Source organism: Medicago sativa, chromosome 2 (assembly GCF_051527215.1).
Source record: "Medicago sativa cultivar Bolivia chromosome 2, Bolivia_mono, whole genome shotgun sequence".
NCBI lineage: Eukaryota > Viridiplantae > Streptophyta > Magnoliopsida > Fabales > Fabaceae > Medicago > Medicago sativa.
This window is the reverse complement of record NC_140750.1, coordinates 61023563-61051533: the sequence shown is the minus strand read 5'-3', so window position 1 is coordinate 61051533 and position 27971 is coordinate 61023563. Positions and strand designations below refer to the sequence as shown.

Genomic DNA, 27971 nt, shown 5'->3' with positions numbered 1-27971 from the left:
GAAGTTGAGAAGGCGCGACATTAACGACCTTGAGAAACTCACACTCAAAACATGTAATTGGAACCTTCACCCTCGATATCTTCCCGTCACACACAAACATATAGAAAACCTTATCAGTCACACAACAAGGATGACTCAAGAAGACGGGCTTGCACTTCCTCACTACCTCCACAATATCCCCATTTTTTCAAGTATTGGAGACGTCCAACTTACAATGAAATAATTTGATGGCTTTATCATTAACAAAACAAGATGAACATTTGTGAACCTCTGGATGCACCCAAACTAAACCTATGCTTTATGAAGCCATCACTAGATTGATCTTTCTTTCGTTAGACCCTAGTAAAGGCAAAGGGAGACAACATCTATCATCTTCATGTCTACAATCATTGCTACTCGAAGAGTTGATGGAATCGAGTGAAAAACTAAAAAATAATTTCCCATAAACCCTCAAATTAACATTCCCATGGCATATCTTCTCGTGTGGCACAACACACTTTTTGATAAGCGACATCATAATGAAGAGATTTCAAAACCCCCTTTTATCAACGTTTAACTCACGAATTACAACCATCCCAAACGACTAAATAAACAAAAGGAAAAGATAATGGACAAAGAATAGGTTACCTCCAACAAGTATTGGAATCCAAGGACAAACTAACATGATGCCGCTTTGAGAAAACCATAAACTTGTAGAGAAATGGACATAACAAATTAACAGTAAAACCAAAGGACTCAGATTATTAGGATTAAGAAGGATCTAGACAAGAGGTTATTGCTCATCCCACAGTTGTCACCATATTGTGAACATGTGTAAGAAATCGAAGGGTTTGATGAGACTTGACGCGGGGGGGGGGGGGGGGGGGGGGGGGGGGGGCGAGAGAGAGAGAGACTCAAAACACACCATCTCACTTATAGGGGTACCAAACAATTTCAGGCACACCTCTTTCATTTGAAATTACACGGTTTTCTCCTTCGCTCGCCACAAAATAGGGAAGCCATTCCTGAAATACTTCAGCCTAACTTACAGTTCTCATGCTTAGGGGCTGGTGTTCAACCCACATCCGAAGCTATGGACCATCATTGTCAAATATTTCCTACTTACCACCCTCGTGCTTAGGGGATTTGTGTACTTTTATTATTTTAGGGTTAATACTCTGCATGGGTCGAAATGAGATCGTTAGATCCAAACCCAAACACCAAGACCTATGAAGCCCAGATACTCCAAAACAGAGATGTACCCGTATCGGATACCGATACTCCACGGATACTCGCGGATACGTACCCACGAAGTATCAGAATTAATTATTTTAATTTAAAAAAAATATATATTTTCTGATACTTATTGGATACTCCATAGATACACAAGAATACTTATAAGATACTTCACATATACGTATTCTAGAAAAGATGAAGGGGAAACAAGGGAGACAATGTTGTAGAAATTTAATAGAGATGTATAGGATTCAATTTTAGATATGCATCAGTAGAATTGTTTCTCTATAAACACTTAAAATTATACTTCTAATGGATGAATGTAAGAAGAGAGATGTGATTCAATTAATCAACATTGTATAAAATTTATGTTGAATGTCTATCTCGATATCCCAACAAATGAAAATATAGTATGGTTTATAAAAAAACTTTACATACATATAATAACGAAGGGTAATCAAAGCTTATTTTCTTCAAGTATTTTACATATATATAAGTTTTAGTATAAAATATTTATTAACGTATCTTAACCGTATCGTATCCTAAATTTAAAAAAAGATCGCATATCCGAGTACCTATATCGTATCGTACCCGTACCCGTACTCGTATCCGCGCTTCATAGACCAAGACCCACTCTGCGAGCCCCATATATCACCACCGGAGCTGAACTGCATGCCGTCCTCCAATGTAAACGCCGATCAGTAAATAACCGCCAAGACACATGTTCAACTCTTTCCAAAACTTCGATTATAGATAGATGAGAGTTTTGGTTTATCCATTCATTTCCAAAAACAGTATATATTGCCGCGCGCCAAACGTCGTTATATATATGGTTTATTTATTTATGTCCACACAAAACGACACAGTGGATGAAAACGTTTGCTTTATCCATTCATTTCCACATATTCCACTACTTTACTTCTTATGCTACTTTCTTCATTCCTTCTCATTCTTTCAACAAAGGTGTCTTCTTCTCTTTTCCTAAAAAGAAAAGAAATCCCATTTTTCACATCAATTTCATTCTTATTCACCATGCTTTCAACAATTTCATAAGGTAAAGTTGTAAACCATTACTCTAACTTCCCATTTTGCTTATTTCATAAACATTTAAATAACACTGCAAAACAGAACCATATTATTTATATAACATTTGATTCCATAAAATGGTACTAGTTTATCATCCTTATAATAATATACACTAATTTTTCACCAGTAACAGTAAGTTAGTAACACTGCTAATATGTTACTAACAAGTGACAAATTTTGGATTTTTTTTGTAGTTCATGGAAAGTGTAGAACCAAAATCTTCATCTGGGTATGGTAAACCTCCATGGATATTTAGAGGAAGGTAAGTGTAAACTTTATACTTCATATTATGTTATGTAATTCAAGTTGATATTTTACTAACTAGTTTTGTTTATGTGTTTATAATTAGTGCCTTGTATCAACTCCATCTTGTGAAAGCAGAGAAAGCAAGAGCATGTATTCCAAAAGAATTCAAATTGGTTGAAGCTTTTGGGTATGTACTTTTACTCATTGAAGTTGCTTCAAAATTCAAAATTCTTATATCAATTTCTTATTGTTTTCTCAAGGTTTGATTTTCAAACCTTGAAATGATGAATGCACTAATTATTTACAGATACACTCTTGGTGGATTCTTTCTAGCTAGTTATGAGGACAGTCCAGTCGGTGCCTTTGATGAGGTTCTGTTTTTACATTTTTGTTCTCAATATTTTTATATAGTTCAACAAAAATATAAGAAAAAAAGTCAAACAAAACTTATATATATCTTTAATTTTTAATGAAATACATTATTAATTTTATTTAATTTGAGATGGAAGTAGTTATTGAAAATTTGCTGGTAGTATATTTGGTTAATTTAATTAATTTATTTATTTTATGTATGCTGACATTAGAATTTTTTGTCGGTAGCAGCTTGTTGTGATTGCAGGACTTGTTTGGAACCGTCCAACATCATGCGCGTATGTTCTACCTTTTCATTTCTATTTTTGCATTATTACATTTTTTATTTTATTTCATCATTTAATTTAATGATTAAAAAAGATGGAGAAGAATGGACTAAATAGGATTGTGATGCAAGATGGTACCAGTTCCCATGTCATTGAAAAAATGCATTTCAAAACTCAAAAGATCTTGGTACTTGAATTAATTATAAGCTAAGAACTTAGTGCTTGAATTGATTACAAGCTGATGTACCTAATTTTTATATTGGCTAATGTTAACATGTGCCCCAAGGGCGCATATTAAGGAATTTAAATAGAAATAATGGTCTTAAAAGTTGTGCATTCAACCTTAGTCAATTTTTTAAAGTCAAAATTTTAATGTTTTCTATGAAAAACTTCTAATTTTGGATTCCTTAACTTGTGCCCTAAGGGCACAAGATAACAAGACCCTTTTATATTTGATCTCATAGAGAATAAGTGTATATATCAAAAACGTCATAAGAATTTCTACTATGAAAATAAAAGTGTCTTTAAAAAATAAATTTTATATTAATTGAAAGATATTTTACAAATAATATTATTAAATAAAATTTCATACAAAAATATTTTTTAGTGGAGAATTCCATAAAAAATTATTATCAAACAGAATAAAGTAATTTTTTTTTAACTTACAAATGTTAGTTATTAGTATTAGATTAGTTTTTTCTCCTTTGCATAGGTTTGACCAACACTTCTAATTTCTTATGTCTTAGTTCAAACGGTTGAGCTACCCAACCCAATGGATTGTAAGACCATTGAAAGATAGAACTATCTAGTTTTCCACACTAGCTGATGTTAATGTTATTGCCTATTATTTTTTATTTTTTTTTTTGTTCAAAAAATCTTGTGACTAAAATTAATTATTTAAAATAAATATGTAGGGGTGTCTGAGGTTCGAACCTCGACCTCCTGCATATAATAATATATTATCCCTCCCAACCTCGCAAGATGGGGTTATACACATTGGGACGATGTTGTTGCCTATTAGTTTTCCAATCAAAATTGATTTGGATTGATCAATTGGATAAGTTCTACCAAGTCTACATAGTGCATAACAAATCTTATCCCATTCAAGTTCCAATGTTTCACTAGTGCTGCAACTTTATATTCAAGTGGCACACAGGGTATCCAATCAATTTTTTGCATTGTTGATGGGCGAAACAGATTCATGCATCCTCTTTTTTTATTTGAGGGGGAAAGATTCATGCATGCCTTGAGTAGGAGTATATTTCTGGAATATTATCAAAGCATAATCTTTAAATTCAAATTTATATAAAGTTTTTTATGTTTTTGTGATTAATTGTTTAAATCAGATAATGATATATAGATATAGTTTTTCAAAGTTCAGCAAAGTATTGATAATTAAGGCTATAACATTTTTATAAAATACATAGCCAGAGACACCATATTTGACATAAGAATTTATAATAGTAAGGATATAAAACATTTGATAATTTTTGTCTTATTTTATAATATAAATTCTAGATCCCTAATTATTTTTTTAGGTAAAATTTAGAGTATAACCTATGATGATAGAAACGCCATCTATGTTGACACTTGATCCACGATTAATCTATCTATTATATATACAAAGGAAAAATACAAAAGATGGGGCTACACCTTACATATATCCATAATGAGTACATCAATTTTTATCGTATTTTGTCGTATATAATTTTGTCCACGGGAAAAAAAAATAATCCAACTTTTAATACAATATTGTCAAATTCAGATACATTGATTCTACTTGGCCATTGCGCCTGGTTTAATTTCGTAGATTTAAGCACTTTTCTAAAGAGTTGTTGTAACATTGTAAAATCATAGTGGCCATAAACTTTTTTAGCTAAAGGAATAATCTATTTTGTCTTCTTCTCTTTTTCTTTCCACCATATAACTTTTTTGTGAATTATATATTTATTACTTTCAATCCAAATCATTGCATTAGATGAAGCACTTCAATCAGTGAAGATTTATTTTTATTTATCATATTTCCAGTGGCAGCTACAATTTGAAATTTTGTGTAATTTTTTTCCCCTTGCTATATAAATATTTATTTTAGTGACTTATATCTATTTATTTTTTTGTGAAAAGATGGGCAACAAAGGTGTACGTGAACAACAATGAGGCTTGCTCTCACGGAAGAAAGGTGGGAGAAAAATAATTTATGGATGCATCCAAACAAACATTATAAATTTTCAATTTTTTTTTTTTTTTTGAATTCTACATTAAACATGTAACTGGCATATTTGAAATTACAAGTGAATGTCTCTTCGTTATAGACCAATCACCATATTTGAAACCAAATATTTGTGCTGGGTTTTGTAACTAGCATTTTTTTTCTACAGGATGTGGGGCTTCCCAGTCAAGTAGCTAGATTTTCCAAGGTATTTATTTATTTTTTAACAAGGGCATCATTGCATTTAATCTTTGAGGTTGATAAATTTTCCCTAAGACTTTGTTTGCGAGTATAGAGAAGAAGAGCGGAGATGGTTTTGGAAAAAAGGGAGGAGCACGTGGAAGATATAGAGGATTTTGAGAGGGGAGGGTTTTAGGGGGTTCATTTTTCTTCATAAAACAAAATACCCTTTATTTAGGAGATCTCAAAAATTAAATTGTAGAAGGTGTTGAATGGTTTATATGAATTCTTCAAATTCAATCCATGTTTTTATTACAATTCTTAAAATTAAAATATATTAATGGTAAGAATTAATTTATCATGCTCTAAAAGAATATCTTTTCAAACAATGTAAAAGAGTTCTCCATTTTCCTTTATATTTCCAGCCCTTTAAAGCCCTCTCCTCCAAGGTAGTGAGAGTCGAGATCTTAGGCAAGATTAGGGAGGGATCGGTAGATTATAATACGGATCGTAAGATCCTACCAAATTTAAAAATATTATGATTCTACCAAACATATGCATATGAATCAACATAATTTACTAGAAAAAAAAAACTTCAAATAGCATTTAAATTACTTGACAAAAACTGAAATTTAGAATTATAATATTCATAAAACATCTTAAAACAACTCTAACAATCAAAACCGTTGCATATCACACCTAAAAATTCCTTAAACCCCAAAACCATAGCAAATGACACTTACAAACATTGAAAAACTCCCAATGCAGCCACCAGACTAGAACTGGAAAACAAACAAGCTTCAAAACATGATAACTTAATCATAATTCTCTCAATTCCCAAACAATTCATGTTGGAGAAGGTCATAATCACTTAAGTGGTCATTATTTCCTCCATTATATCCATCTTCATTTTCATCTTCCAATTCATCTTCGCCTAAATATTCCTCATCCTCATCAATTTAATGTTGATTCACTTATACGAAGTCTCCATCCAAAATTTCAGTGCCACCATCTTCTGCACTTTCATTCATAAGACCATAACCCAATCATCATCAGAACCAAGGCCATCAAACTTCATTTCAGGTGTTCTTCTCCCTTTCTTTTTCTTGGCCAATCTTGAATTAGCCATAACAAATACAACGTCATTCATCGTTTTTTGCTTCAAACTGTTCCTTTATGTATGAACATTGAACAATAAATTTATAGAAATTAAGGCAAGCAAGATGAAAACATTTTACTTTGATAATTTAATTATAAGTTTTCGAAGATTTACTATCTCGAATGCGCTCCAGTTTTGTTCACACCCTAAGGAACTGCAAGTCAAGCTTAGTATGCGAATGGAAAACCTTTGGAGCTCTGGATACTCAAACCCAACGGAATCCCACCAATCTGCCGGTGTAGATTTTCAAGTGTTAGATTTTGGCACAAGATTGGCCAATCTAACACTTGAAAATATACACCGGCAGATTGATGGGATTCCGTTGGGTTTGAGTATCCAGAGCTCCAAATGTTTTGCATCTGCATACTAAGTTTGACTTGTAGTTCCTCATGGTGTGAATGAAACTGGAGTGCATTTGAGATGATAAGACTTAAAAAACTTATAATTAAATTGTGAAAGTAAAATGTTTTCATCTTGTTTGCCTTAATTTCTTTTCATTTATTGTTCCTGGTTCATACAAAAAGAAGGAACCGTTTGAAGCAAAAAACCATGAATGACGTTATATTTTTGATGGCTAATTCATGATTGGCTAAGAAAAAGAAAAGAAGAAGAACACCTGATATGGAGTTTGATGATCCTTGGTTTTGATGATGATTGGGTTATGGGTGAAAATGTATAAGACGGCGACACTGAAATTTTGGATGAGGACTTTGCTGAAGTGAATCAATATCAAATTGAAGAGGATGAGGATGCCATTCTTGTTCATAATTGAGAAGATGAACATTATGGAGGCAGAGATAAATGTGTAGGCAGAGATGAATTGGAAGATGAAGAAGATAATAAAATGGAGGAAACGATGGTCCTTGAGTGATTATGACTTACTCCAACATGAAGGGTTTGGGAATCGAGAGAATTATAATTAAGTTTTCATGTTTTGTTATGGAGTTGTTTCAGTTCTGTTTTGAAGTTTTTTAAGTGTTTTATTTTCTTTCTGTTATAGGAGTTATGTGCTACTGCTTTGCATCTCTTAAGATGTTTTTAGGTGTAATATGTTACTATTTTGAGTGTTAGAGTTGTTTTATGAATATTATGATCCTAAATTTCAGTTTTTGTTAAGTAATTTAACTGTTATTTGGAATTATGGTTCTAGTAAATTATGTTGATTCATTTGGTAGGATCTTACAATCCGTGTTACGATCCCCCGATTCACAATCTAGTGACCCCTCCCCGATCTTGCCTAGGATCTCGACTCTGACTATCTTGGTTTATACCATCTAATTAAAAATGAAAACAAACATGGCATGAGTTATATATAAACCATTTTTGTAAGGTCTTCTAAAAAATTGATTATGTCATAAGATAAACTCCATTTAACTATTCCAAACACCTTATAAGACAAGAAAATGTCCAAACTCTCTTAAGTCTACACTATACACTAGGCATTCATATTATTCAAAATGTTCGAGCAGACTATTTCAGCAGTCTCAAAACAATCACAAGGCAGGAGTGGATTTTCAAATATGATTCAAATTGGTTCCGAGTTCCGCAATCCCAATGATCATCTAAATGTTCAAGTAACCGAAATCAAATCTCTCGATGCAGCAGATCCTTGTAATATAAGTCTCACAAGTGCTGGTGAGTGAAATTTGATTTGGATGATACATCATACATCTTTGGTTATAATTCTTATGTCATTGTCTCTTTTGGTTTAGTTACTTTCAGAATCACTTATTTCATACCTTCGTTTCGGTTTTCACACTAAAATAGTTATGCTTCATAAGATGCTTTAGCCCCTTTGCAGAATTAAAAAGCGCCTTGTTATTGTAAGTTGCGAAGATTAACAAATTGATAAAAATGTTATAGGAACTAAAAACAAACTAAAATAGTTTTTCATTGTGTTTTATTCATGTTGTTTCCCTTCTAAATGTAATTGACATAAGGTTTTACTGATTCCAAGCATGTTGATAGCAGTGCCTGCTTTGAGGTTTGACCGTTGGATGGGGCCAACGATTAAAATGTCGCTTCCAAGTTTTAGGTAAATCATTTCATTGACTCATCATATTCACATTCTGTTACAAGTATATTCAATTTTCAACAAGTAATAATCAATTTCTTTCAAAATTGCAGTGGTGGCACAGAGTTTAATCCTAACCTCCTTAAGTACTCTTGCCAGATTGAATGCAGGTTTGGTCCCTACTTACAATAACACTGAACCGATGATGAATTTGGATTGTGTGCAGTCATAATCCTATGAATTCATGCAGTCAGCCACATCGGTGGCGGTTGGATCAAAATTGGATGATAAAAAAAAACCTCGGTGTTGAAATATGGACCTTCTGATCTTGATCTAATGATCACTATTGTGGCTGACTACGTGACTGCATGAGATTGTGACTGCACACGATCCAGACATTGCATACATATTTGCAACTGCTGCGGCTGTAACTGCATTCACGAATTGTTGCAAATACCTCCAAAACTTTCTGACCTGTGTCGCAGCACAACGGATTTTAATATTACCAAAATTACAATGTAACTTCGATTGAGCCACATTGGCCGCATTTGATCACGATTCTCTACACTGCCATGGATTGTCACATGACCGTTATTTAAAATTCTGATTACGTCTACCATATAGTTTTGACTACAAATTCGGACCATAATTTAAAACTATTTCAATATTGCATAGAATACTATTCAGATTATGTGTTATTTGACATGTTAAAATAGGGTGCAAGCAGTGAAGCCTTTGAAGGTTTCAAGAACATTCCCTTTAACAAATGTTGATGACAAAGATCAACAAACTTTACAAGACTATGAAGGAAGTATCCATATGACTAAAGATCATGAAAAACAAAACTTAAGCACCTATGTGATGTTATCGAAACCGATATTAGCACTCAAGTTTAATCAAATGAACATGCAAGTAGAAGCTCCTATTGTTCTTTATCAGTGCTCAAATTCTTTAGAACCTACTACTGTAAGCTCTGTACCATGAAGTCTATAGTTTTAAGGTAACAGAAATGATCATTTGTTTGAGTTTTGATGTAGTAAGCCTTCTTGCTTATGAATATGTAATTCTTCAGAAATAGATGCATGCACAATTATTTTTCAATTCTTGAGTCAATCACTATTTTAATCCTTAAATCATATAGATTATGTCATTTGGTCCCTACATTTAGAAAATAAGTTTAATCTGTGAAATTGAATACTTTCATTGATTGTTTATGTAATAAATGTTGAATTAATACATTGTTTAAGACATGTTCAATTGGAGCATGTTTTTAGAAATTTATTGAAGACTTTCTTGATCTTTATTTTCCCATATTAATTTTTCATAATTCAAAACTTTTCTAGCAAGTGTTGATGATATGTTCTAAGAGGCTGCACCTTACAATAGCTAGAAGCAGGAAGACATTGCTAATTTAAAGTCATAGATACAAGTTATGACTATGCATTATAAAATTTTTCATGCTTCTCATTTAAAATTCCATTTAATTTTTTAGTGGCTTTTTACAACTATTATTAATTAGGAAAATGTTGTGAATTTTGGGAACTTCAATTGTGAATTCTTTATTTAGTAATTAATTATATAAACCATTATTTACATTTGAATAGAAGACAAACAGATAACAAACTGTGTTGTTATATGATGCAACAAATTCAAAGTGAAAAGACTCAAGATGTTAACAAATTCAAAGTGGGTGGCAACAAACATGACTTTCATTATCAACCAAAGACCAACGTAAGAGTGGCCAATTTGGTTTTTATTTGACTATTTCCTAACTTTTCTTCACGATAATTTTGTATTGAGGAGTGTTTTCCCCACAATCGTCCACCACATTCTTACAAAAATGTGCTAAAAGATTCACACCAAACCAATTTAAAATTCTCGAATGTCAAAATCATAATCTTACACGTTTATCACCCTAATTTTATTTTTCTTAACACAGTTTTATGAGAAAGTCTACCATGGTCACAACCTCAAATTAATTTTTTTTTTTTGTGGTGGCTTGTCTCTACCCAACTGAGTTAAGCTCACGATGACAAAATTGTTTGGGCACACTCATATAATATTGAAAAAATTAAAAGAGAAAAAAATTAAAGGAGGAAAGATTTTTTTTTTTTTTTTGAAGAAATCAAAATGGAATAACGATTCTTATCACAACAATATAGCTAAAATTACGAGAAGTCATACACACGAATGAGAAATAACGATTCTTATTTTTTACAAAAAATTAATTACTATGTTTTCTATCATTATCGGATACTTTAAAATTAAGTACTATAATATAAACACTAATGTGTCTTGTATTTTATGTGAGATCTACACACTATTTTTTCAATTCACACAACAGACACTAACTCAAAGTCATATGTGTCAAAAAAAAAAAGTCAAAGTCTCATAACTCGTGTTTAATCTTTAAACCTTCCAATTTACTGCCAACGTCACACCATTGTTCCAACCACTCACGTTTTCCATTCAAAAACATAAAAAATAAACTCCTTCTGATAAATTAAGATTGAAAAAAAGTTAGTGTGCTGTCATCAATCATTGATCATTTAGATTATAATTCTAGATTTTATTCTAAGACAAAAGTATACCACCCTCATTATTAAATGAGACGTAATTTATATGACTGTTTGGTGAAAACAATTTAGAAGAGAGAGTAGAACCATGGAAGAGATCAAGAACCCATCTGGAACTTCTCTTCTGGTACCATCAGTTCAAGAATTGGCTAAGGAAAAGATTTCAACAGTTCCACCAAGATATATTCAGTCTCAACATGATGAATTGGTCATCAATGAAGCTAATAGTATACTTGAAATTCCAGTTATTGATATGAAGAAATTACTTTCTTTAGAATATGGGAGTTCAGAATTGTCTAAGCTTCACCTTGCTTGCAAAGATTGGGGATTCTTTCAGGTCTCTTTTCTCTCTTCACGTAATCTTTAATTTCTCAACTAAAAGCATTAGTGATATCTAGAAATTTAGTTGTAAGTGATTTAATTATTTGTTAATGTGTATTGGTGTAGCTGGTAAATCATGATGTTAGTTCTTCTCTGGTGGAGAAAGTGAAGTTGGAGACTCAAGATTTCTTCAACCTTCCAATGTCAGAGAAGAAAAAGTTTTGGCAAACTCCCCAACATATGGAGGGGTTTGGACAAGCATTTGTTGTGAGTGATGAACAAAAGCTTGATTGGGCAGATCTTTTCTTTATGACTACCCTTCCTAAACACTCTAGAATGCCTCACTTGTTTCCACAGCTTCCTCTTCCTATCAGGTTCTTTCTATTTATCTTAGAATTTGAGTTGAAATTTACTCTTTCCTGAAAAAATCCGTTTGTAAAGTGAGGATTGTTTTCCACTTATAAACTTATTTTCTCTGGAGTAATAATGATTGAATAGCGGGTGATTCAACCAATTTTAGATAGAAATATTTACATGAAAACAACCCTAAATAAAAAAATCTTTGGACGCACAAACAAATAAAAAAAAAATGATGTGACTAAATCCTCTAAAAAAAAGTGATGTGACTAAATTGTTTATCTCTTGAAATAAATTTCTTCATTTTGTGCTTATGTAAGACTTGATCATTTTAGAATATTTTTGTTTGGCCCAACTCATATATAAAACCTACTTGTATGGTGGAAGTTGCCTCCCACTTATAAAGCCATTTTTGGACCATATCTCATCTGGTGTGAGGGACTCTTTAATAGTTTTCATACATATTTGAAGTACAAAGAGAGGGTGGTTACTTAGTCTCTATAACTAATTAAATTGATTTTTTTTAAATTATTATCGATGTCGACGTGTCAGTTTTGTATGGCGTTTGTGTTTGTATCGGTGCTTGCTTAGCATATGTTCTTTGTCATGCAGAGATGTTTTTGAGCTTTACTCAACCGAACTAAAAAAGTTATCCATGGTTATTGTTGACTATATGGGAAAAGCTTTGAAAATGGATGAAAAAGAAATGAGGATGTTTTTTGAAGATGGTGTCCAATCAATGAGGATGAACTATTACCCTCCTTGTCCACAACCAGAAAAGGTTATTGGCCTAACACCCCATTCAGATGGATCAGCACTCACTATCCTTCTACAACTCAATGATGTAGAAGGGCTCCAAGTAAGGAAAGATGGTATGTGGGTTCCTGTTAAACCCCTGCCTAATGCCTTCATTGTTAACATTGGGGACATTCTTGAGGTAACCCTATATACATATGTATCCATTCATCAACGTTTTTGAGAAAAGAAGTGGATTCTCTGCAGTTAAAGAGTGACTGTAGGAAGATACTCCCTCCGGACCTATTTATAAGAGAAAGTTAGATTAACAAAAGTTGATGTATCTGGACTGAATTTTGAACTAGATACATAAACTTTTGTTGACCCAATTTTCTTTTATAAATATGACCGAAGGTAGTATTAATCATTCGATTTTGATTAGTGTGATTTATAATATTTTTATTAATCATCAGGATTTTGTTGCTAGGTTATAACGAACGGAATATATCGAAGTATTGAGCATCGAGCAATTGTAAACTCTGAAAAAGAAAGAATGTCAATTGCAACATTCTATACTTCAAGACATGATGGAGAGATGGCTCCTGCAAATAGTTTGATCACTGAAGAAACACCAGCACGGTTCAAAAGAATTGGATTAAAAGAATACTTGAGGAATATGTTTGCTCGTAAACTTGATGGCAAGTCTTTCCTAGATGAACTGAGGATATAGCATCAATAATTCAAGTGATTGAATTGTTGTACTCTTATATGCCAATGTGAGCATCGTTATTAATATACTATGAAGCACAGACACTCTTCGAATTAGAAATATAATCACAATAATATTATCATACTTCCAACGACAATAAATTATGTTGCTTCTTTTTGATATCATGTACACGATTTTTTTATAAGCAAATATTTATTTATGGGATAGAAACCATTAGGTGTTACAATGTGTTTCCCCCCTTCTTTCCAAATGAACCATCCCACGATAGAAACTTGCTGATTATTTTTAGATTTTTATTTAATTTTTGTTTTCCCGGATTAGGTTAATGTCCCGCAACTAGGCTTGTAAATTATTATTACTAGACTTTTGACCCGTGCTATCGCACGGGTCTGATATAGCATTGATCATTTATATCAGCAGTTAATGCATCATGAAATAATATTATCGGTATTTTATAATATAGAGAAATTAAGGACATAGAATTCAATACAAAAGGAAATTGCAAAAAGAGGTTCAATTGAGGATTTAGATAGTTTAGGTTCATACAAAGTGTTCATACAAAGTGTTATTATTATTAATAATCAAAGTGTTTATGTAATCAGTGTTCAATCTAAGTTAGTATATTCATCACAAAAATGTGAGCATTCTCTAAAATACTATATTCAAGGCCTTATTATTATTAAGCTTTTACTTTATAGAGGTTAACTAATGTAGTACTACATGTAAATTGTGTACAATCTCAGTTAGTAGATTCATCTAAAAAATATCAGCATTATTCAAAAAATGACATTCAAGGCATTACTATTATTAAGCTTCTTAGATCTTGTCCTTCTCAATGGCAGACTTCCAATAATCCTACTTTCTGGTTGGTGCAGCTGCTGTCACGACAGTTTTGGCTGCTGTTAAGTGGTTAGTTCGGCTGCTGTCATGACAGCACTGTCATGTTTGGCTGCGGTTGCTGGTCTGCCAAGGCTGCTGTCATATTTTCCTGCGGTTGCTTCTAGCATTTTGCAGCAATTTTGGTTAAATACGGTAAGGCCAATAACCGCGGGAGCATATGTTTTTTTAGAGAAAATAGTACAGAAAATGATTACTCATTATAATTTATTCTTGTAGATGATTAAATAAAATGATGCAAACCAAACAATACTTGAACGCATGAAGTGCACAACATTGCCGTACTTTTGGTTTAAAGATATAGCGTTTATCCTAGGCAAGTAAAGTAAAATCTGACATTGGATATCATATTTTGCAGGGAAAAAAATAATCAAAGTGTTTATGTAATCAGTGTTCAATCTAAGTTAGTATATTCATCACAAAAATGTGAGCATTCTCTAAAACACTATATTCAAGGCCTTATTATTATTAAGCTTTTACTTCATAGAGGTTAACTAATGTAGTCATACATGTAAATTGTGTACAATCTCAGTTAGTAGATGCATCTAAAAAATATCAGCATTATTCAAAAAAATGACATTCAAGGCATTACTATTATTAAGCTTCTTAGATCTTGTCCTTCTCAATGGCAGACTTCCAATGGAAATTCTGATTGTCATATTTGCTCGAGTTGCAACATCACCAAACAAACCAAAAGGTGTGAATGATTACAGCCAGAAGAATTGCAACATCATACCTATATTGAGAAACTTCAGGAATATTACGATTCAACATCATTTTGGTACCATAAAAAGCATTGAAGATTCCCATAACACCTACAAAAATTAATAAAATGAAAACTGCTATCATACCAAAAAAGCTCATGCAGTTTAATGCGGACATAAAGTGAAACACGCACATAAAAATAAATACTTTCAGCATACTTTAAAAAATATAGTACCATAATACTTCTTAAGCTTGCATAACTGAAAGATAACAACCAAAGGCAGGGATGAGTCATGTGTCTCCAAGCATTGTTGCATCTTCATAGCATATTCATCCCAAAGAGTGCAATGAATTCTGTTTCCCCTACAATATACATAAGAGTATTTAGTTATCCTGCTGAGGTACATTTTCCTCAAAAGCTATCTAATACACACTACTATATACTATAGAATTAAATCTTACTCGAGATCTTCCAAAGTAGCATCCAAAACCTTGCTAGTCTTTCCTTCTTTCACAGTCTCTTTAACATCATCCTTCTCCACAACATGGCCGATAACATCTATAAATTACATGTTAGCAATGTATAACACAAAACATTAAAAATTCACCAAAATTTGAATTAAAAAGAGCATAAAAATACCAAGCAAACGATCCTCCTTGTGAGCAGACAGAATTTCATTGAAATGCACAAAGCAGAAAACTCTTTCAGGGATTTCTTTAGCATTGATTTTGAAAAAGTTTGTTCCTGCCATAAAGCTTAACTTGTACTTATGATCAGTAGTTTTGAAAGTAGGGTCATTTTGGGCAACCATAAATTTCTCTAGGTGATAAGTTGATCCTTCTTCAAATTGATCCTTAAAAATTGGCAGCAGATGCTTCTTTATAGTTGCATGAATCCTATCAGACTGCTCATATCACAAAATAATAACACTGTGATCAGGATTCCACTCAATTTACATGAATTAACTACAAACTATAAAGTAAAATGATTGTTTCTCTAACATGTATAATTTTAATAACACAGTTGATGCAAAAACAAATTCTGATATGATTCAAGAACCTATTACAATACAAAATAGTAAAATTTGATACTCTGTTTGTTACCTCTAAAACTTCTTCCGCTGTCAATCCAAGCCAAACTTATTCTTCTGAGCATTCGAAGAATTCTAATTATTCAGATTAGATAACAACACAATTAGAAAACTCATCAGATTACAAATAACCAAAAATCAAATTAAACAAATGCTCTTAATTTTGTTTCACCGGCCAACTACAAAACTCAGAAACCGCAAAATTAACAGAGCAAACCCACAACAATCATATGAACAACAATTACCTTGATTTCGAAAGAAACCTAAAAAGCTATTTTGAACCGCAAATGAATTGAAAGGGAAAAAAGATAAACTGCAATTTCAGTTGGCAGTAAACCTTTGTCACATAAAAGAGGAGAAGTTTAAAAATACCTCTGATTTCTCTTCTCAATCAAACAATCGCATTCATAGAGAAGAGGAACAGCCACCGCATTCGCTTCCTCTAACCCAGGGATCAAGAAATCAGATCAACCACACTCGATCTCCTTCATTTTCGCTTCATTATGATGTCAATGCCATCTCAAGTTCAGCCTGCACATCGCAGAAAGAGAGAGAGATGCGAAATGGATTTTGTGTTGGAGGAGACGGGAGAGAGATATGCAAAAGCAAACGCGTGAATTTGTTTTGGGAAATAGGGATAAAACGCGTGAATTTGTTTTGGTTAGGGTAAATCAGTAAATATAATCATTAGGGCTACGGGAAAATTAGGGCGAAATTGTTTGCTTGGGACAACTTTTATATATAGAATAGATTTTGAAAAGTTAGTGTTATCTGATGGCTATATGTTACACCTAGTTGCGCAATTGGATTTTTAAAGAAATTGTTTTCATAAAAGTCAAAACAATGTAAATAAACATAAGAAATGGTTCAAAGATATTACACCTTTACAAGGAACTTTTAGGTTAGGGGAAACAAAATAAAAGTCATAATCTTGATTCTGATTCGGTTATGAATCGAAACATTAGAGGGCTGGTGAGCAACATGGATACTCCTTCGACTTTTAATGTTAACATGTTAACTGGCAAACACCACCCTTAAATATCAGGTATAAAATTCAATAACATAGAATTTATAAAAGGGTAAACAATTATTTTGGTCCTTGGATGTGCATCTTGATTTCATAATAGTCTTGATTCTAAAATATGTTAGCCTCTTTGGTCGATGATGAATGATGTGTTGGGTGGGTCCCTCCTCAAGTGGACCACACATTTATTTTAGAAAAATAAAATAAAATAAAAGTGTGTGATTCTGTGATTGGGCTTTTGTGCCACGTGTTTGTGTGTGAATGGATTAGAAACCCATGTGTGTGGTGATTATAAAAGGGAATTGTTTTCCCTAGTTTTAGAATAGTACTGTGCGTGAAAAATAATTGTGAGGCGCAGCACTTTTGAGAGAACAGAGAGAACGAGAGCAAAAGAGGAAGACTTTGTGGATTCCGATGACAAAAGTGAGTTCGGCAAACGATCTCCGTTTCGGCTGAAATTTGAGTATGTTATTTTTGTTACCTAGTTTGATACTTAGATAATTTTTCTAAGTAGTTTTGTCTTCTCTTTGTGTCTGTTTGGGATACCTATTTAGGGTTTGCTCTCTGGTTGTTACAATCACCACAGTTGGTGATTATTTGATGATTGTCAGTTCCTAGAGGTTTAGGAAGACATTGATTGTAACTATTATTGTGATAGTGGAAGTTTTTGGCTGGACTAGATCTCGTGGTTTTTATTCTCTCACATTGAGAGGAGTTTTCCACGTAAAAATTCTGGTGTTCTCATTTACAGCTTTTTACTCCTTTTTATTGTTGTTACTGTTGTTGTTGGTTGTGCCGGTAAATTGGATTGTTCAGGTTCCACAAAAAGAGATAATTTAAGCTTCCGCATATTCCGCTTTGCGCACTCTGATCCCAACAACTAGCATCAGAGCTTCGGTTCTTTTTGTGGAAATTAATTTTTGGTGAACAATGGAAGTCAACACAACTCATATGTTGTCTTTGAATGGATCGAATTATGCCCTTTGGAAAACTAAGATGGAGGATCTGCTTTATGTTAAGAAATATCATGAACCTGTGTTTGTTGCAGCGAAGCCTAAAGAGAAGACTGATGATGAGTGGACTCTACTACATAGACAGGTGTGTGGATACATTCGTCAATGGGTTGATGACAATGTTTTGAACCACATTAGTGGGGAGAACAATGCAAACTCATTATGGGATAAGCTTGAGCAACTGTATGCGAAGAAGACAGGTAATAACAAGATGTTTCTGATAAAGAAAATGTTAGGTTTGAAGCTCCAAGAAGGGACTTCGTGTGCAGATCATTTGAATACTTTTCAAGGAATTATGAATTAGTTATCTGCTATGGGTATTAAGTTTGATGATGAAATTCAAGGTTTGTTTCTTCTCGGTTCATTGCCCGACTCGTGGGAGACATTTAGAATGTCTTTGTCTAATTTTGCTTCTGATGGTATGTTGTCAATGGACCTTGTCAAAAGCAGTGTTTTGAATGAGGAAATGAGAAGAAAGTCTCAGGACTCTTCTTCGGAGTCAGGGGTATTGGTTGCTGAATCAAGGGGGAGAAACATGAACCGGTATTCAGGTAATAGAGACAAAAGCAGAAATAATTCCAAGAAAGATATTGAGTGTTACAATTGTGGTAAAAAAGGGACATAAACAGAGATTTTGTTGGGATTTGAAAAAGGAGAATGAGAACAAAGGTAAAGGAAAAAATAAAGAAGAAGTTTCAGATGGTGGCTCGACTAATCTGACATATGATGATGAATTGCTTCTTGTTGAAGAGCATGATATTGTTGATAGTGCATCCAGTTGGGTGATTGATAGTGGTACTTCAGCACATGTCACTTCCAGGAGAGATGTTTTTTTCTCATATACTTCAGGTGAATTTGGTGATGTGAAGTTGGCTAATAAAGGTGTGTTAAAGTGTGTTGGCCTTGGGGATGTTAATTTGGAGATGTCCAATGGGACAAAGTTAACTCTCAAGGATGTGAAGCATGTTCCAGACGTCCGGTTGAATTTGCTTTCTGTGGCTAAGCTATGTGATGAAGGTTATGACAATTTGTTCTCAAGGGATTCTTGGAAACTTACCAAGGGATCTATGATTGTTGCAAGAGGTACGAAATGTTCTAACCTTTACTTCACACATGCAAAAATAATTAAAGATGTGCATGTGGTTGAATCAGCTGAGAAAGTTAAGTTGTGGCATAAGAGGTTGTGTCACATGAGTGAGAAAGACATGGTTAAGCTATGCAAGAGTAATGTGTTGTCTGACATGAGTAATTCACACTTGAAGAAATATGCTCACTGTTTTGTTGAGAAGAAAAGAAAAGTTTCTTTTGAGGTTCACTCACCTAGAAGACCAGAAATTCTTGATTTGGTGCATTGTCATTTATGCGGTCCCATGAAGACAAGAACAATTGGGGGAAGCGCATACTTTCTGAGTTTTGTTGATGACCATTCAAGAAAGACTTGGGTTTACACCTTGAAGAGTAAAAATGATATTTTGAGCATGTTTAAGAAATTTAAGGTTTCAGTTGAGCGTGAAACTGGGAAGAAGTTGAAGTGCATTCGCTTAGATAATGGAGGTGATTTTCTGAGAAAAATTGGAGTTTATTGTAGAGAGAACTTGATTAGATATCAGAGGTCTTTACGGTTTAATGGTGTTGCTGAACGGACGAATAAAGTATTGGTGGAAAGAATTAATTGTTTGTTGTTAGATGGAGGGCTTCCAGAACCGTTTTGGGGTGAAGCATTGAGCACAATTGTGCGTGTCTTGAATCTTTCACCAAGTGTGTCCTTGCAACATGAAGTACCAGAGATGATTTGGTCCGGTAAGAATGTTTCTTATGACCATTTACGTGTTTTTGGATGCAAAGCTTTTGTGAAGAGTCAGTAGTGTGTGTTTTTACGCTATGGCCTAGATGGAGTTGGTTACAGGTTGTATGATCCTGATTTGAAGAAACTTATCAGATGTTGTGAGGCTGAGTTCATTGAAGACCAGCGGTTGAAAGACATTGATAGAGTTGTTGTTGATGATCCAACTCATGATGAAGACCGTGAAAATTGTCACAAGCGAGGGGTGCAGTCTGAGGTTGAGCCTGTTGCACATATAAAAACCACTCAAGTTAAAAAATCCTTTGAAGAGGTACACTGCTGAAGGAGTTGCTATTGCAATTGATGATAGAGCGTCTAGTTTTGATTCTCATGAAATAAAGAATGTTGATGTTTGCGGCAGAGTTGTTGGAAAGATAACTGATTGCGCCACTTGAGTCGTGAGGGGAAGAATGTTGGGTGGGTCCCTCCTCAAGTGGGACCACACATTTATTTTAGAAAAATAAAATAAAATAAAAGTGTGTGATTCTGTGATTGGGCTTTTGTGCCACGTGTTTGTGTGTGAATGGATTAGAAACCCATATGTGTGGTGATTATAAAAGGGAATTGTTTTCCCTAGTTTTAGAATAGTACTGTGCGTGAAAAATAATTGTGAGGCGCAACACTTTTGAGAGAACAGAGAGAACGAGAGCAAAAGAGGAAGACTTTGTGGATTCCTGTGACAAAAGTGTGTTCGGCAAACGATCTCCGTTTCGGCTGAAATTTAAGTATGTTATTTTTGTTACCTAGTTTGATACTTAGATAATTTTTCTAAGTAGTTTTGTCTTCTCTTTGTGTCTGTTTGGGATACCTATTTAGGGTTTGCTCTCTGGTTGTTAGAATCACCATAGTTGGTGATTATTTGATGATTGTCAGTTCCTAGAGGTTTAGGAAGACATTGATTGTAACTATTATTGTGATAGTGAAAGTTTTTGGCTGGACTAGGTCCCGTGGTTTTTATTCTCTCACATTGAGAGGAGTTTTCCACGTCAAAATTCTGGTGTTCTCATTTACAGCTTTTTACTCCTTTTTATTGTTGTTACTGTTGTTGTTGGTTGTGCTGGTAAATTGGATTGTTCAAGTTCCACAAAAAGAGATAATTTAAGCTTCCGCATATTCCGCTTTGCGCACTCTGATCCCACTCTGATCACAGCTTATGTCTCTCAAAAAAAAATGTCGACTCGGCATTTTTGTGGAATTAGTGGCAAAATCGAACGTCGGAAACCAAAATGGCTAACAGATTTTGAACTCAATGACATTTTGTGTTTTTTTTTCCGAGTCTAGATTATTATGAAAGAGATGTACATATCCAAAGTTCAAAATGACTATTTACCCTTTAAAAAAATAGTTTAAAGATGTTTCTAAGTTATGTCGGCTTGCTAAACATGACAAAATTCCGCATCAATATTAACAATCAAATCATATCCATATTCTGATTACTTCATGGAAGACATAAACATTCACAATATGTATACATCGGTCAACTATAGGATATAAAGGAGACATTTAGTTAATGTAAAGGGATAAACGATACATTTTTCATCCTTTAACATAGAAAAACAATTACTGCAACACTCTCTTTTGAACACTCTAATACCTATAAGAGAAGTCTATCCTTTAAAAATAAAACATATACAAATTGGTGGGACATACATTGATTTCATCCAATGAAAGAGTTAGTGATAGAAAAAGTGTTAAAAAGTGAGTGTTGTTAGTATTTTTCCTTTGTATAAAAATGAGAATTCCTAACCTATTGATAAATTCTACGCTATTTGTCCTCGTGAGCTTAACACAATTGGTTTGGACAATGCATAATATATGAAAGGTCTAGGGTTCAAACTCTGGCCACTACCAAAAAAAATTCTACTCTCTTTTATATAGAAGGATAATATATGACCTATTGATTAATCCCTAACATTTTTCAATCTAATCATGCATCTATATACTTCTTATCTTATAAAGAATGAAAATCTATAACTTATCGACAAATTATATATTCTTCATAGACGGAGAATACATAAGTTATGTATTGTGAAACATGTGAGGTGAAGGATTTGAAGGATTTTTCTCAAGTACAAAATATGTGAGGTGAAGTATTTTAGTAGGATGGTGAAAGACCTAGAAAAAGACAGAGGCTGCTTAAGGTAAACTCTTACACTATGTTTGGCAGAGGAGAAATAAGAAAGAGAGAAAGAGGGGAGAGAGAAGTTGGATAGAGAGAAGCAACTTCTCCTGTTTGGTTTAGAAGAGAGATTGAAGAGAAAGGCCAAATATCGTGGGACCCATGCCTGTTTTATTTCTCCCATGAGGTGCGAAGAAATGGAGTAGAGATGTGAACTTTTTTCTCTTTTCCAAAATTGTCCCTGGTGTTACAGCTGATATACAATCTTGTCCTGTTTTATTTTGTTGCTACTATTGTACTGTTTTCAAGTTTTTTGTTGTAACGAAAGGAAACTAAAATGCAACCATATGCCTTTACCTCTTTGAACCCTCTTTTATTATAATAATTTATAATTAATAAAATTAAACTACTATTTAGTTAACTAATGAAATAGTTTAACCAACTAAATTATAAAATTGTAAATAAATAATTAATTAAGCAAGTAAGTAATTAAATTTCTTTGTGAAAAAATTACTTAATTTCTTAATTAAATTAATGTAAAAAATTATATCAATTATTATAAGAAATTAATTCAAATATAATAAAATTGTATATTAAAGTTTAGAATAAGGATATTTTGGTCTTTTCAAAAGTTTAACACACTTCTTTCTTCTCTATTTCTCTCATGTCTCTCTTATACCAAACAATAGGTCAAATCTACTCCATTTCTCACATATTTCTTTCTTCCTATACTCTCTCTTACATACTTCTCTCTTCACAACTTCTCTCCTACACCAAACACACGCTTAGAGACCAAAAGAGACGGACTTGTAAAAGAGAAGGTCATGTTGGTTTTCTCAACTGAATCAAGCCAAGGAGGTTCTTGGTGGGAGCCCATGGTAGCCATGGCTCCCCCTCTAAAATAAACAAATAAGTTTTTTTTTTATTTTTTATATATAAGAAGTGATTTGAATATTTGAATATTTTTTTCCTGGCACTCCCATCCCAATACTCTCTTATCAGATAGGGGGATTTTGATTCTCTAAGGTTAAGATAGACTATCTAATTGGTAGATAGTAATTTGAAGTTGTAGTTTTGTGTCGAAGTTGTTGTGGTGATGTTTTTTCAGATGAAATTGTATATCACTACTAAAAAAACTTTTTACAATTTGCAAATTTCAATTATAATATTTAGTTAATATTGATCGCTCCCCCAATATTTCAGGCAAGATCCGCCTGTCGCACAACGATATTTGGAGGTTGTTACCTAGACTGTCCCTGTTGAAAAGGCCTTCGATGAAGAGTTGAAGACTTGATTTGATGACCGGTCCTACAAAAGGAATAAGACAACGCGATGTGTGGTTTAAACATTGTTTATTTCATTAAAATTTGAAATTCTTACATCAAAGGCCCATAGAGGCCGAGTATATTCAATTGAAAAGATAAAAATTGGCTAAATTATATTATTGGTCCCTTCAGTTAATTTTAAGTTTTGCTTTTATTCCTTATATTATTGTTGATAACAATTGTAAAATAACCACCCACCCCTCAAAAAAATATAAAATAATAACTATTATACATGAGACAAGTTATCATTGATAAAAAAAAGTAACTAGTATACACGAAAACCTAATCGCTTATAATTTTTTTTTTAAAATACTATTGTTGATGGGAAAAAATAATAACAAAATTTAAAACTAATAATATATATTGAACATGTTGCTGATAATAAAATATAAAAATTACTTATTCAATATATATATATATATATATATATATTTTTATTAGTTTTATTCAATATATATATATATATATATATATATATATATATATATATATATATAATAACTATACGGGTCAGTTATACAAATAAAAAAACAAAAATATATACTCCAATCAAAACATTTAAAATCATCCACACAATCGAACAGTCGTGCATACATAGATATTTGACTGGTAGCCTATTACTGGAGTTAAAATATTTGGGGGCCTACCCTTGGGCCAGCTTTGCACTAAAAAAATTTAAAATCCTTTAAGTCACAGTAATCATATCTTTTAAATAAAAGAGAGAAAAAAATACTCTAATAACTAAAAATACTAATCGGCTAAACTGCACTTTCCTCCCCATAAGTTTCAAAATGTTGCGATTTTGGTCCCCTATTAAAAAAATGACAATTTTGGCCCCTTTCGTCCCAAAACTGCTAAGAAGACGCCACATGTTCCAAAACAGGGGCCATAATCAAAACTTTTTGAGAAGATAAGGGTTCAAAAGATCATATTTCCCTTATGTTAGGGGGTCAAAACAGCATATTTCGCTAAACATGGGGGTCACTTTTGCCATTTTTCTAACAGGGGGCCAAAATCGCAACATTTTAAAACTTAGGGGGCGAAAAATGCAGTTTAGCCATACTAATTACTCCCTCCGTCCCATAATACTTGACATAGTTGACCTTATTACGCATGCCAATACATAATTTTGAGCTTAAATATCTTGAATAATATATCAAAAAAAAATATGAAAATTTGATATTTTGAAAATACTCATCGAGACTGTAACGCCCATATTTAATAGAGTCTAGAATAATAAATATGTGCGTTAAAATAGGTACTGGATACATTAATTATACAATACAGAGCGACATAAGTCGGAATTTCGATTACAAAAGTCTACTCCAGTCATATGTTACATTATTTTCGCCAAGATTGTCGTACCCAACTTGAATACAAAATAATTACAACACAACAAATAATATAACATATGCATCACTAGAAAGTCTTATAATCGGAATCCATGATAGCACGATCAATCCAAAGCCTTCTCCTTACCTTTGGCACTCGAAACCTGTGAACCTGAACAAATGAAAGAACGGGATGGGACATAACGTCTCAGTGAGTTCTATCTACTTCCTAGGCTAGTGATAACTTTGGGGACATTCTAAGGTTATCACGTGTCTACTTTACAACTGATTGGTTGATTATACGTGCGTGACTTCTATTCATATCCACACAACCGTGCGGGGAACTAGGTCGCTCATTGTTTACTATACTTGTAACTGTCTTATCATTCATTTGCTTGCCATAGTCATTTCATACATATCATAATAGTGTGTAACATACAATTTTCTGAGTTCGTTTTACGGATTGTTCCGGGTGGAGTAACCCCGAATACAAATCCCATACATAGCCGAGAGTACCTAGCTAAGGCATCTCGGACTCCCTCAGTGCCGTGCGGGCCCCCCTTGCGGAGCTTATCCCATTTCCACGAAGGAAATCCCTCGCATCCCCCTGATGTGGATAACGAAGGTCGCGACACCTACAACATTCTTTCATAGGCAAGCATTTGTCAAATTTCATAATTCGTCTATGTTGTGCTTTCTACATACATTCTCAACCAACTAGTCATGGCTCTAGCATTTCCTTATTCACCAAGTATCCTACCCATTCTTGATAAGGAAAAGTCTCACTTAAAGTCCTACATGATTGTTCTAAGTTTGTGCTTTTCGCATGCTCCAATTTAGTCGGATTTATGGATGCCTAGGGTTGCAAGAATACTTGTTTAAGAGATGATGATTTTTCCCTTGATTAGGAGAAGAATCAAAATGAGTTCAGGTAGTTTAAATATGTACCAAAGTATTGAGATCAAAGCGATATAAAAGAAAGATTATGCGTTGTTTGCAAAAGGCGAAAAGCTCCCGTCTTCCAGACAATTTCGCTATCAGCAAAACAGACTTTTCCAGTCTGTTGGTTTTCGCTAATAGTGTAAGCTTCTGTTTCTTGCTGGGAAATTTTCGCTATTAGCGTAAAAGCTGAGCTAATAGCGAGTTTCTTGAGTGAGAAATGCAGAATTTTCGAAAATGCGTGGTAACATCTCAAACTTGTACCTGTTAGCAACCCTAATCAACCAGTAAGCATGGAAAACATGAATAAAACAAAGCACAACACTTATAACTCATAAACAACCATCAATTTCATAATCTTGAGTAAGAAAAGAAAATACATATTTCAATCTAATAATCATTCCATAGTTAAACTATCAAAATCACAACCCATAGGGTAGGAATTCTAACTAAGAACTCACCTTATGGAACTTTGAGTTGAGCTTAAGTTTCCCTCTACACCACAACCCTAGAATAACTACTCCTTTAAGAAAGAAAACAAGATGAAGAAACTTGTCTCTACAAACCCAACTCTTGAATGATCACTTGCTTAGGAAGTTTTGAAGTTAAGATTGCTCAAAAAGAAAGGTATGGATCGATTTCTTAGAGAGAGGAGAGAGTACAATTCTTTGTTCTTAACCTAGTGAGAGAAAGTGAAGGAAATAATGAAAATTTTGGCACCAAAATCCCTTATATACTCCTCAAGTTCAAATACCAAAATTGCCCTTATCTTAACACGCGCACAATTCATCGTTAACAGATAATACGTCGCAACTTGATAAAGCGGGATGTTACAGAGACAAATCTAACGACATCTTATATGATATTATTTATCTTTGTATATTAGTAGAAAAATATGGTCAAAGTAAGTTAGGTCAAAATTACACATTTTTAAATGGGTCATCTATTACGGGACAGAGAGAGTATATCTTTCACGTTTATCAACTATATATTTTATTTTTGGGGATTGAGCCAAGAGTTAGGGAGTTTGAGGTCTTAATCTCAAATTCAGATAAAGGAGGAAAATGTACTATAATGACCAAAAATACTAATTATTTCTTTTACGTTTATCAACTATATATTTTATTGTTGGGGATTGAGCTATGAGTTAGGGAGTTTGAGGTCTTGAGCTCAAATTCAGATAAAGGAGAAAAATATAATGTAATGACTAAACATACTAATTATTTCTTATACGTTTATCAACTACAAGTAATCACAATTTTAAAATAACGATTATACATGAGATAAATTATCGTAGATAAAAAATCTAAACTAACAATTATACAAAGGAGAAGTTGTCACTAATAACAAAAAAAAAAAATCAAACAATATTACACACGGGACATGTTATCGATGGGTCTTGCATACGTATTTATTTTCCTGTTTTTTTTTTTTTTTAAAGACCTATTACTAGAGCTAAGATATTTGGGGGGCCAGCCTTGCATAATCATATCTTTCGGGTAAAAGAGAAAAACAATACTTAAATAACTAAAATTGCTAATCAGATCTTTCAGGTTTATCAAGTACAAATTTTATTTTGAGAAATGCTAACTTGTGCCCTTGTGGCATAAGTTAAGAAACCAAATATAGAAGTTTTTTCTTGAAAATTGTGTATTTAATGTCTTAAAAGTTTTAAAAGTTATGTTTTCAATACAAAACTTATTGTTTATTTCTATTTCAAACTCCTTAACTTTTGCCATAAGGGCACAAGTTAACATGACCCTTTATGTTATTTTTAGGCTTGCACCAATTAATCTCTAGGGTAGGAATCATTCAATGAATCATGTACATCCTTCTTTTTTGGTTACAATCATGTACATCCTTTATGACCACTAATGGAATTATATCAACACTATACAAAGATTCTCAACACAACGGTGAAGAAGGAATTAGACAATTTAGATTATGTAAACTCTTACATTTTTTGTAAATAATTGATAAAATGAATATTTTTAACTAGAACAGCACATTAGAATCAAAAGCTGAAGTTGATGATATGGCCGGCTGAATCTATTAAGGATGTTGGCTAGTTGTTTTGGTGTGATGATTGCTACATCAATGGAGTGTTAATATTTGGACTAGGGAAAATTACATTCACATCCCTTGAATTTTCTTTAAATGACAAAGACACCCCCTCTAGTTTTAAAATAGACACTAACCTCCCTTATATTTTCATAAA

At 33.1% G+C, this 27971-nt stretch overlaps 3 protein-coding genes across 11 annotated transcripts; 2 read left to right on the top strand and 1 right to left on the bottom strand.

Annotated features, from left to right (window-relative positions):
• The first annotated feature begins 2132 nt into the window (after positions 1 to 2132).
• LOC146949366 (protein NEOXANTHIN-DEFICIENT 1) lies at positions 2133 to 9848 on the top strand. 4 transcript variants are annotated; one of them, XM_085745413.1, is made up of 11 exons: positions 2133 to 2269; positions 2496 to 2563; positions 2651 to 2734; positions 2855 to 2918; positions 3151 to 3197; positions 5310 to 5364; positions 5564 to 5602; positions 8203 to 8368; positions 8705 to 8768; positions 8861 to 8917; positions 9464 to 9848. In XM_085745413.1, the coding sequence occupies exons 2-11, from the start codon at positions 2499 to 2501 to the stop codon at positions 9729 to 9731; spliced, it is 909 nt and encodes a 302-aa protein (XP_085601539.1). In that variant the 5' UTR covers positions 2133 to 2269; positions 2496 to 2498; the 3' UTR covers positions 9732 to 9848. The 4 variants fall into 4 exon arrangements, with proteins under 4 accessions (XP_085601539.1, XP_085601538.1, XP_085601537.1 ...); XM_085745412.1 differs by having other exon boundaries at positions 8702 to 8768; XM_085745411.1 differs by having other exon boundaries at positions 8173 to 8368.
• Positions 9849 to 11358: 1510 nt separating this feature from the next.
• Positions 11359 to 13606, top strand: LOC146949365 (protein SRG1-like). Its single transcript, XM_085745409.1, has 4 exons — positions 11359 to 11660; positions 11771 to 12018; positions 12614 to 12938; positions 13224 to 13606. The coding sequence occupies exons 1-4, from the start codon at positions 11412 to 11414 to the stop codon at positions 13464 to 13466; spliced, it is 1065 nt and encodes a 354-aa protein (XP_085601535.1). The 5' UTR covers positions 11359 to 11411; the 3' UTR covers positions 13467 to 13606.
• A 475-nt stretch (positions 13607 to 14081) lies between these two features.
• Positions 14082 to 16753, bottom strand: LOC146949364 (uncharacterized). 6 transcript variants are annotated; one of them, XM_085745406.1, is made up of 7 exons: positions 16532 to 16752; positions 16173 to 16234; positions 15709 to 15973; positions 15531 to 15627; positions 15304 to 15431; positions 15100 to 15178; positions 14082 to 14466 (listed from the first exon to the last, which is right to left on the bottom strand). In XM_085745406.1, exons 3-7 carry the CDS (start codon positions 15878 to 15880, stop codon positions 14445 to 14447), a joined length of 498 nt encoding a protein of 165 aa, XP_085601532.1. In that variant the 5' UTR covers positions 15881 to 15973; positions 16173 to 16234; positions 16532 to 16752; the 3' UTR covers positions 14082 to 14444. The 6 variants fall into 6 exon arrangements, with proteins under 6 accessions (XP_085601532.1, XP_085601531.1, XP_085601530.1 ...); XM_085745405.1 differs by lacking the exon at positions 14082 to 14466 and having other exon boundaries at positions 14742 to 15178; positions 15709 to 15965; positions 16532 to 16753; XM_085745404.1 differs by lacking the exon at positions 14082 to 14466 and having other exon boundaries at positions 14742 to 15178; positions 16405 to 16752.
• Positions 16754 to 27971: the final 11218 nt, after the last annotated feature.